The 10,608-nt window shown below is 53.2% G+C and overlaps 1 protein-coding gene across 1 annotated transcript; it reads left to right on the top strand.

Annotated features, from left to right (window-relative positions):
• The first annotated feature begins 724 nt into the window (after positions 1-724).
• On the top strand, positions 725-6,671 carry HHEX (hematopoietically expressed homeobox). Its single transcript, XM_006263514.3, has 4 exons — positions 725-1,227; positions 2,969-3,147; positions 3,541-3,591; positions 5,407-6,671. The coding sequence occupies exons 1-4, from the start codon at positions 825-827 to the stop codon at positions 5,638-5,640; spliced, it is 867 nt and encodes a 288-aa protein (XP_006263576.1). The 5' UTR covers positions 725-824; the 3' UTR covers positions 5,641-6,671.
• Positions 6,672-10,608: the final 3,937 nt, after the last annotated feature.

Below are 10,608 nucleotides of genomic sequence, written 5' to 3'. Positions count from 1 at the left end.
TCACTGCCCTGACTGGGGCAAAGAGCCCGTGGCAAGAAGCGGGGACCGGCGGGAGGCGGGAGGCGGGCGGGCCGGGCAGCGCGCCTGGCACGGCTGCCGGGCACAGATGCCCGAGAAGGGAGGGGCAGGAGGTCGCTCCGGAAGGCGAAGCGGGCTCCGCAAGTCCAGACCTCCGGGCTGCAGGCCGGCCCCGGGCTTCGGAGGGAGCGGAGCAGCTGGAGAACAGCGGCGCGGAGGCGGAGGTAGGTGGGGCGGCAGACTGGGGCGCCCGGCTCCGCGCTGCCACGCCGGCTGGGGGGCGCCGCAGCTCGGCTCGGCCCGGCCCGGCCCAGCCCCTGCCCGCATAGCGCCAGGAATACCCGGGCCGGGGCATCGTCTTGCTCGCGGACCGGGAGCACCTCTGCGCAGGGCCTGGCTGCGCCCCGGGGGCCCCGCGCCCGCCCCGGGAGGCTGCAGACTGCCGGTCCCGGGGGTGGCGGGCCAGGCCAGGCCGGGCCGGCGGGGAGAAGCCCGAGCGCCAGCCCCCGCCGCACCCGTCCCCCACGGCCGTCGCCCCGCGCCTGTGGATTGGCGCCGCAGGGGAGTGGTGGCCGCGGGGGGCGGCTTCCCCTCCCTGGCCGGGCTCATTGGCTAGGCACCGCGGCGGCAGGAAGGGGACACGGACCATGCGGGCCCCGCCCAACTCCAATAGAAACCCATTGAGGGGTAATCGGAGCGCAGAGAAGCTGCGTGCCGCGGCGCTGCACCAGCCGGAGCCCGGGGCCGGCGGGCGGGAGCGTGCGTGTGCGGGGCCGGGCCGGGCCGGGCCGGGCCGGGCGGGGGCCATGCAGTACCAGCACGCTGCCCCCGCGCCGGCGGCTGCCGCCATGCCCGTGAGCGTGCCGCTGTACGCGCCCACCCCGGTGCTGCAGCCCGTGCACCCCACGCCCTTCTACATCGAGGACATCCTGGGCCGAGGGGCTGCCGCGCCACCCGGCCCGCACCCGCACCCGCTGCCCTCGCCGGCGCCGCCGACGCTGCCGTCTCCCAACTCCTCCTTCACCAGCCTTGTGTCCGCCTACAGGACCCCCATCTACGAGCCGACCCCGATCCACCCGGCCTTCTCCCCCCACCCCGCCGCCGCCCTGGCCGCCACCTACGGGAGCAGCACGTACGCGGGCCCCCTGTACCCCTTCCCCCGGACCGTGACGGACTACACGCACGCCCTGATCAGGCACGACCCCCTGGGTAAGCCCTGCCTCCGCGCCCCGCGCCCCGCTCGCAGCCCGGGAGGGGAGAGGGGGTCGGGCCCTGGGCTGGAGACTGAAAGTCATTGAAACTCTCTCCGGTCCTGGTCTGATTTACAGTAAATTAGGAGGCCAGACCGCGGCGAGCACCCGCTGGTGACTCAGATTTGTTTTCCTTCAGCCGAGCGACTCTGAGGGTGTCCTTAGCAAGGCCGGGTGCGGTTTTGGTGCGGAGGGTTCACTGTCCTGGGAGATTGCACTGCACATCTGGGGCTTTTCCTGCAGATGCCTCCGAGCGCCCGGAGGCCGATTCTGATCTCGCCGGCCCCGGAGGACCCCGGGGGGCAGGATCAGAATCGGGCTCCCGGTCCCCTGCCCTCCCGGCGGGATGCCCCGGCTCTGCGCACTGATAGCTGCAGCACTGGTTCTTAGTGATTGCAGAACTGGATCTGACTCACGAAATTTGTGCAGTGAAAGAGGCTGACCCTTTCCGTTCATACAGGAAACCTTGAGCTCTCGATAGGAGTAAATCTGGTTTCAGAAGCTGTTAAGTGTTTTCCTGGCTGCCTGAAGCAGGCTCTTCCCCGGGAGTCGTGCACATTGCTGATTACTTTATCGACATCCTCAATACAGACAAATTCAGGAAACACTCGACTTCTGATAGCCGGGATCCGTTTTTCTGATATTGTTCATTTCCTCTGTGTGGGATGTGACTTTATGACAGCTAAAATAACCAGTTGCTTCCTATTTTTTGAGTCTGTTTTGCACCAGAATTACTAAAGCTTGACGCAAGCAAAATCTTGAAAAACAATGCCGCGTTTCAAAGGCGGAGAGGCAGCAAGGCAAACACGGTGACTCAACGGTTCTGGCCCGAGAGCTCCGGACCGGCCGGAGCTCCACTGGGGAGGCTCCCGGAGGTGCCAGTCCTTGCGCCCCTTTCTATACACACTGCACAAAGCCTGGCACAGCTCATGTTTGCTTGCCAAGTAATGCTGAGACCCCAGCTGCCCCTCTTTCCACTTGGAGGTCTCCCGCAGCTACAGGGATTGGGTGTTTATCTGCAGTGCAGTGAGGGTGATGACCAAGGACACACCAAATCTGGTCAGGGTGATAAGGTAGTGCCGGATGCTGATTCCGCTACAGTCATTTCCAAAGAAATGTTGCTCCCTCGTGTGGAAGGTCCCCCTGACCCCAAGTGTTTGCAGCCCCCAGATAGTGATGTGAGATGAGCTCTGTTTAGCATGTGGGCAAACATTTGCACAGAGAATGCAAGACAGTCACTTGGGGGTATTGCAGTGAAAGAGCAGAAGGAAACACAGTTTTTTTTTCTCTTTTCTTTGCGAGATAGACCAACAGGAAACACATTGACGGAAATGTTGCCATAGCCCTTAGAGTGGCTTTTAACTGGTCTCTGTTCGACTGATGTAAAAATCAGAGGAGGCGAAAGATCAAAAAACGAAGTTTGAAAAAAAATGCGTGGCCTGAAACCAGAGAGCCTCGGATCCGGCTCCCAAGCCCACCCTTGACTTCTGGGGAAGGGCCTTAGTGTTTCGGCCAAAGGCAGCTCATGAGGGGCCAAGCTGGGCTGTGCATGGGGGGGGGGGGCAGCAGGGGCTTCTGTCACTCCCAGGGCTTCAGCAGGGACAAAAGCACCAAAGTACCGGCTCCCAGCACCTCCAGGCTGAGCCAGGCTCCCCTGCAGGAAGCACACCAGTGACCGCTCTTCTTGCTTCTCTTGGCAGGGAAGCCCCTGCTCTGGAGCCCCTTCATCCAGCGGCCGCTGCACAAAAGGAAAGGGGGGCAAGTCCGCTTCTCCAACGACCAGACCATTGAACTTGAGAAGAAGTTTGAGACCCAGAAGTATCTCTCGCCACCAGAAAGAAAGAGACTGGCCAAGATGCTGCAGCTCAGCGAGAGGCAGGTGAGGCCCAGCAGCGTGCACAGTGCAGGCCCCAGGACACCCTGCTGTGCCCCAAGGAGGAAGCAATCCTGCCACCCTAGCAGCTGGGGACACTGCTTCCACTGGCTGAGATGGAGCTGAGATGGAGCTGCTACCTTGTAGCAGCTCCTTCTGTTAGACAGGAGTAGGTTGATAGCCACACTGGGGACCAGTAGCTTTCCATTGCCTGCTGGCTGCCACACCAGTGCAACTCCAAGGTAACCCCCAAGGCACTCTGGATTTGCACGGAGGTGACAGAGAGTAGCTTTTGGCCCCACTTTGGCTGCTTCTGCTACTAGGGTAAACTGGTCCAGCTGGAGCTGCTGTGGACTGCACCACATGTGCCAACTTTTGCCTTTTTCTCCTGTCATTTAGGTCAAAACTTGGTTTCAAAATCGCAGAGCAAAATGGAGGCGTCTAAAACAGGTACAGGGATGTTTCTGTTTCTATATAAATACATATTTTAATTGCCTTATCTCATAAGTGATCACCTATTCCAGATTGTATGCAAAAGTCATCTGAAAGGCTGTTTAACCTCTTCACCTTGATTAAAAACGCAAATAGTCATGCTGGAATCCAGGATGGCTCATTGATGCAGCACTAATGTTAAAAGCTCCTAATGTAGTTCCTATATCAATTATGCCTGGGTTTTCACATACCAGCTATTAAAACTCCAGGCTAATTGTTTTGTAAACCCATATGTTGTTTATCTAATTAAGGCAGAGAAGATAAGTAATTGTCAGTAAATGACTTAGTTGTCTCTAGAAGAATATTTACTGGCCCTTTTACTTACTCGTTTATAATAAACACAGGCAAATGTATTGTATAGCTCTTGGGAAACAAATACACATAAACTTTGGTTACTGATTTGAAGGTTAGGAAAAATTAAATTGCTTTTGAATTCAGGCAGATTGGAGTCAGTTACTTAAAGAGTATTAGATTGGGTCCTACTGCAACAATTTTTCCCACTCAAAAATTGTACATGGGTTAGTAAAGCTTTTTTTGCAAATAAAAGAGCTTGGGCCTGCTGTGTTTGGGTTGGCTCAGCATTCATTGCCTTGTCTGATAAAGGACTTGAAAATCTGTGTAGAAACAAGAAAGCTGAAAAATGCCACATAGCAAAGGTATTTTAAAAACTTGCTGTTTTTCAGCAAAAAGTTAGGATTGCATATTTTAATTAAAAACTCACCGTTGTGTGATGATGCTGGGTATGTTTTAGAATATGAACATTTTGGTTCAGTTTGAACTGTTCCTTCATCTAGTTTAAATTTTAAAAGCTTAGTTTATGTAGATTTGTCCTTATGCTACAGAGATGTTTATTCTGAGTGAACTCATTTTATCTGTGAAACATGCAGTGGCCTGATTTCCTTTAAATATCTTGAGAGGGTGCTGGAAATCGTGGCCATTTAAAATAATATCCTTCTTTTTAGGCAGTCATGTATCACCTGTGGCCCCGGTACCTAGCCTTGAGTGCTTTCACTTGGCTAAGGAAACAACCCTAGTTGTCCCCAGGGGGAAGCAGCATCAGGAAGTAGGACTATTATTTATTACATTAAGGCCTATTTTTAAAATTTGCAATTTTTAATGTTAAATTTTAGTCTTACAACTTGATGATTAGTAATTTTTCCATTTGCCGCTTTATAATATGGATGGGCTCCATCTGCTCCTATTGAAGTCAAAGGTAGTTTTGTCCTAGGAAGAAATATATTTTAATGAAAATGCATAGCGACTAGAAGAAGCAGATGATCCTTTTACATATTTAGAATTAATCTGTTATTATTTTAAAACACACTTTTAAATGCTCCTGATCTAAGCCTCTTACTTGGAGATATTTGAAGTAACCATAATACTGCATGGGGGTTGGATCCATGACAAAACTAGTAGTTTCAATGGGAGCAAGATGTTGTTTATGATTGCCTCAGTTCTTTATCAGACTGGGACCAGCACAGCTTATCTTTCCTAGATGGTATTCCATCTGCTCAGGAAGAAAGTTTTATAAGTAAGAAGTCCCACAGCTGCACACATGCATTTCCTTAAGAATTTAACAAGTGAAGGAACAGAATTTGTTTAGGGGCATGAATACAGCCTATACTCACCTGAGAAAGCACCAAACTTCTAGCTTCAGTGCAAAACCCCTCAATAACTGAATGTTGACTTCCAAAATGACCTAGACTCCTAGGTCTTCTGATTATGCTGAGCATATTTTGGTGTAAAACTGGTTTCTTTATTGATTGACTTTAGGAGAACCCTCAAGCCAGCAAAAAGGAAGAAGCTGAAAGTGTGGATAGTCACTGTGATCAAAGGCAAGAGAGCTGTCTGAGCCCTGAGCAGAAGAATAAAGATGTCTCTCTTGATGGGTCCCAGTACACCCCCTCACCTGTCTCTCAAGAGGACCTTGAATCTGAAATCTCAGAAGATTCTGATCAAGAAGTGGACATTGAAGATGATAAAGGCTATTATAACTCTACCCACTAATGGGCTCATGCTTGAAAATGAGCCCTGATTCAGCTTGCACTTTAAGGGAGCTGACTTTTAAAGAATGTTTGGCTATAGAAGACAACTTTCATCATTTCTCTGAGAAAACCACAGTGACTAGTTCTGTAAATCTAAAACCAAGAAAAGGGCAGACAATCAATTTATGGGCAGATCTTTATTTTGGTTAAAGGAATAGGTCCATGTTTTGTATTTAATTTGTAAGATATATTTGTACATCGATTAATGTTCTCTGGAACACAATACTACATTCTGTCTTTACTGATTTTACACCCCGTCCAGTCACCCTTGTGCAGTCAGGCAGAACTCCCAAATATTTCAGGTAGAAGTGAGTGTGGATTGCAGGATGAATTCCTCTGTATTTGTAGGTAGCTTTAATTAATTAATTTAAATATTCTTGTTAAAAGCTTCCCCCCCCCAGCATAGAAATATATTTAATGAATGGAGAAGAATTTTTTAATTCCCATCAAGTGCCTTATCTCATCATCTGATGCCTTTCCACTCATAACACCTCTAGTGGTTTTTTTCATGACATAACGTTTAGACTACAAGTCATTTGTAAATGTTAATTTTTACTTTATATTATAAACAATACATATATTGTTTTTATATATATAAGGCCTTTTTGAATTGGAGACCCCTTGAAATGTTGCCTTGCAATCTGTCTGATTCCTTTTTCTAGGGAAAATATTTTGTGATTAAAGCTGCTTTTTGTCTTTTTTGATAGTTTACTTCCCGTGTTTTGTAAGAAAATGTAACAAGCCATAGGGTCCTACTGCAGGAGAAAAACTGACATCAGCTGCTGCCTGATGAGCCAGGCCTACACCAGCAGTGGGAAGATAGTGCCTATTATATACATATGTGCCTCTGTAAATACTTTGCTTCAAAAGGTTTTATACCTCATATTGTTCATATTTTGTACATATTTGTTCATTGTTAAAAAAAAGAAAAAAGGTATTTAATTTCTTTTTGGTGATGAACTTGTCTGTGAAATAAACTAAACCTGGACCACCCCAGATATCAGACATTCACTTCCTTAGTAGGTGCTGGGGTCCAGCCTAGCATATAGACTGGTATTGCTGAAAGCGGTTCCCTCCCCTCGTTGGTCAGCCGGAGCTCCTAGCTGCGGAAGATTGGGGAGAGCCCTACCCCAGGGTCCCCCTTGAATGTTGCAGTTGCCTTGCTGGCACACCCGGCCTTCCGGGGCGGGGAGAAGGGACTGTGCCCTGTGGCCCTGTTCTGCGGGGAGCCCGTGAGCGACCCAAATGTTTGGAGAGAGAAAGAAAAAGGGAAAGGTAACGGGTTCTGCTCAGCTCGGGCTGCCCTTGACCTGCCTGAGTCAATAAAGGTTATTTATCGTCCCTTCTCCGAAGCCATGCGAGTCTTCTGGGAACAGGAAGCCGAGGGGAGAAAGGGGACAGCCCTGCCCGGGGCGCGGGAGTTGCCGCAGCCGCGTCGCTCGCGGGCTCTGGCCGCCCAGTGCCCTGGTGTGAGGGCCAGTAAAGGGCCCAGTTTAACCTGCCTGGACGAACCCGCTGCTGCAGCCGGGAAGGCTTGGCCTGGCCCGGCCCGGCGGCTCCTCCGTGGGGTGCTGCCCCAGCAGGTGTTTGCCGAGGGCCGGGGGCAGCCGGGACAGGGCATGAGTGCAGGTGTCCCTGGCAGACCTGAGTGGGGTGTGCGACACGGCGGATCGTGCGTGCTGCACCTGCACACGGTCCCTTCCGCCCGTGGCAAGGCAAGCGGCGCGCCGTGCGGGGCACACGCATCCCCCTGCCCCGCCATGTGTGGGCCGCCCCTGCCCGCTCCCCCCACCGCGTCCGGGGCAGCGGTGTGCCGGGGCCCGGCACGAGAACGAGGAACCACCTCTGCATCGCCCGGCCAGACGGCGCGGCCAACTCCTGCCTTCTTTGCCTTGCATTTCCGAAACGGACCTGGGAAAACAGCAGAGGCAGCAAATCCCCGCAGGGTGCTGGTGGGAGGGCAGGGAAGAGGAAGGCTCCAGGGCTGCAGGGCGGGGGCAGGGCAGCGGCCTGTAGGCGCCAGGCACCGGGACCCCAAGGTGCCAGCTGCAGCCAGCGCGGCGTCCCCCGAGGGCACCGGGCTGAGGACACGTTGTTTCGCTGAGGTCTCTGTGCGGACGATCCCTGCGCCCCAGGGTTTGTCACTGCCGGGACAGTCCTGCTGGGCTTGTGATGAAGAGCGCACCGGGGCCAGGTTCTGATCCCGTTCATGCCGGTGTAAGTCCGGCGTGACTCCCGTTCACTCCTGCTTGGCAATCGCATAACAGAATCGGGCTGGATCCCAGGCCAGTTTGGTGCTCTCGTTAGGAAACCTCAGCAAACCCATCCCTGACATGCACAGAAAACGCGATGGAGGATCTGGAACAGGGTCCGACCCAAACTGGCCATTCCTGAGGTGGGCCTGGCAGGTAGCACTGTAGCAGTGGCAGCTGGCTGGCAGCCCTGGCTTGCAGTCCGTAGGAGCTCCCTGGTACAACCAAACCGATCTCTCGTCAGGGACCTCCACTCCCGCTCCGGAGCATTCCTGTAGCCCAGGGCTCGGCGGGGAAGTGGATCATTACCGGGCTCCACTACAGCTGAGCCAGGACTCCTGAACCTCACTGTCGACCCGGCCCTGCATAGCCCTGCTCGGCCAGCCTGGAGTCGGAGTCTGGCGAGGGGGTGGCGGGCTTAGGAAAGGGCACCTTGTCAGACCGTGCGCGGCTTGATCTGTGCAGCCAGCAGATGAATTCCCCGCCGGCTCCCAGACATCGCCTCAGCACTGATCAGTCAAGACCAAGGCATCAAGCCGGGCAGCAGGGAAAGGATAATAGGGGGCTGAAAGCCGCGGGGCTAACCGGGGCGACGGGTGCGTCGCTTTGACCCGTAGGCAGCAAAAGCCTATGTGGGGAGCGAGGAGGCCGCTTCGTGTCCCCCGCCGCCCCGTCCCCACGGCTCTGCACCGGGGCAGCGACTGCCCCGTTAACGGCGGAGCGAGCCTCCGGGCCGGGATCCCGGATCCGGCTTCTCACGGCCCTTCTCGTTAGCCGCAGTGCCTTTGGTTTGCCATTATTGGTCAAGTTGCGCGTTCCACGGAGCCTGAGTTAGGAGGTTTGGGTGTAAATCGCCAAAGAAATGCATCTTCGTGCCTCTCTCCAGAGGATCGGAAACGAAAGAGGCGGGTTTTAAAATATAAAGTAAATGAAAATATGAATATTCTATTTTTTTTTCAAAAAACCAAAACGTTCCTTCTGTCTGTCTGTCCGCCCAAGACTAAGCAGTGCGGACTGGTGCTTACTGCTGCTCAGGAGAGCATGCTTCATTATGTTTCCACGTGTTCGTGGTTCCTGCAGCTTCTTAGAGAGGGAAAACGCACGGGCAGTAGTCCCGCCACGCACGGATTAGCGGCTCGCGGGGTCGCTGCCTGCCACGGACTTTGAGACATTGTCGAGCGTTTCATGCTACACAAGAAAATGTCAAACTGAGGCGTGAGATCTTGCAGTGAAATCCGGACGGATCTGATCGGCCCTTACTGAAAACGTGCGTGGCCGCAGCGCTGCGTGTCCGCACGCAGCGCTGGTAACACGTCCGAGGAGACTCCGCTGAGACTGCCACACCAGTAAGCAGCCGAGAGGGGTCATTACACGACACACGGGTGTTATTGCTTCTTTCCCTCAAGCAGGAAAAGAACATTTTTCCTTGATATTTCCTCCTTCCACTTGCCAACATTTCTGTCGGGAAGACTCGTTTTTCTGTGCCTCAGAGATGGAAACGAACTAGAGATAGGATCAGTTTGTCACCGTCAGGGACACTCCTCGCTGGGGACACAGGTCGAGCCCCATTTAGGATGTCTGGGGCGTGCCCCGACGGGGAGCACCTCCCGCATGCAGCCCGGGCAGCGAGGCGGCGGCTCTCCCCTCTCTCCAATGTAACCCGCAGAGCCGCTGCTGCGCTGGCAATAAAAGCCGTAGCTCCTGGCCCAGGAGCAGGCAGGGGTGTGGGCTTTCAAGCACCTCTGATTTCTAAACGATATTTTCGGCCTCCCGAGAAGCTGCGAAAGCAGCAGCCGAGGACTGGGTTGCGCTGCTCAAAAATCCAGGAAAGATGCATAGGTCTAGAGGTGCCAGAGCTGGGGGCTGGGGGTTGTGCAGCCGAAGCGCTCAAAAGGCAGTATCATCCCGCAGCGAAAAATGACCTGGTCTGGGTAAAGAAACAGTTTGGTGGGAGGCGAGGAGATCTAGTGCGTTAAATACTTTCTCGTGAAATGCACAGTCACTTACTGGCGACTCCTGCGGCGCGGATCTTGGGAGCAGACTCGGGAGTCACGCAGCCAGACCCCGCCCGGCCCGGCCGGGGAAGCGTCTTTAAGGGACTTCCGAGCCGAGAGCTGCATAAGCTTTCTTTGAAGTTCAGTAAAAACCAGTGCTGAGGTTTAACTCTCTGGGAGACACCGCCTGTTATCTTTCGAAGCCCAGCAATCGGGACAAAGAGAAAGATCAGTTTTAGACCACAATGAACATTCAGTGCAATAAAAAGGGCAAGTGGTTGGTTGGCTCCCTAAAGCTCACATGCACACAGGACTCTGCAGGTTTGCACACCGTGAGCTGAAGAGCAGGGACCGACTAGCAGACAGCGATCCATTTCTCTTTGGCTAAAAACACGCTGAATTTTTTGGTATTAGCTACGAGTCCTTCGCCACCCACACTTTTTTTCTTAATTTGTTTGCATGTCGGCTATTTCATGTCGAAGCAGCATGTATGACCTTTACAGCACAACTCTCGTCTTGTTTTCGACTCTTTTTATCAGGAGATTCAACTTGAAAACGGTTATCATTTAGCAGAAAAACAAACAGAAAGGCACATTTTTGTAAGCAGAACGTTAATGATTGGAAGAATTGCACCCATTTCGGCATGACAGTGTGTGATTAATCCTCTGGGTCAGGTACTTATAT

The sequence above is a fragment of the Alligator mississippiensis genome, chromosome 6, assembly GCF_030867095.1.
Source record: "Alligator mississippiensis isolate rAllMis1 chromosome 6, rAllMis1, whole genome shotgun sequence".
NCBI lineage: Eukaryota > Metazoa > Chordata > Crocodylia > Alligatoridae > Alligator > Alligator mississippiensis.
The sequence above is the reverse complement of the archived record's forward strand: the minus strand, read 5'-3'. Positions and strand labels throughout refer to the sequence as shown.

What these genes read in the sequence shown, in the direction of transcription:
- HHEX (XM_006263514.3), top strand. Translation starts at nt 825, where the DNA reads ATGCAGTACCAGCACGCTGCCCCCGCGCCGGCGGCTGCCGCCATGCCC. An exon ending in GATCAGGCACGACCCCCTGG is followed by an intron (nt 1,228 to 2,968) that starts GTAAGCCCTGCC and finishes TTCTCTTGGCAG; the next exon opens with GGAAGCCCCTGCTCTGGAGC. An exon ending in TGCAGCTCAGCGAGAGGCAG is followed by an intron (nt 3,148 to 3,540) that starts GTGAGGCCCAGC and finishes CCTGTCATTTAG; the next exon opens with GTCAAAACTTGGTTTCAAAA.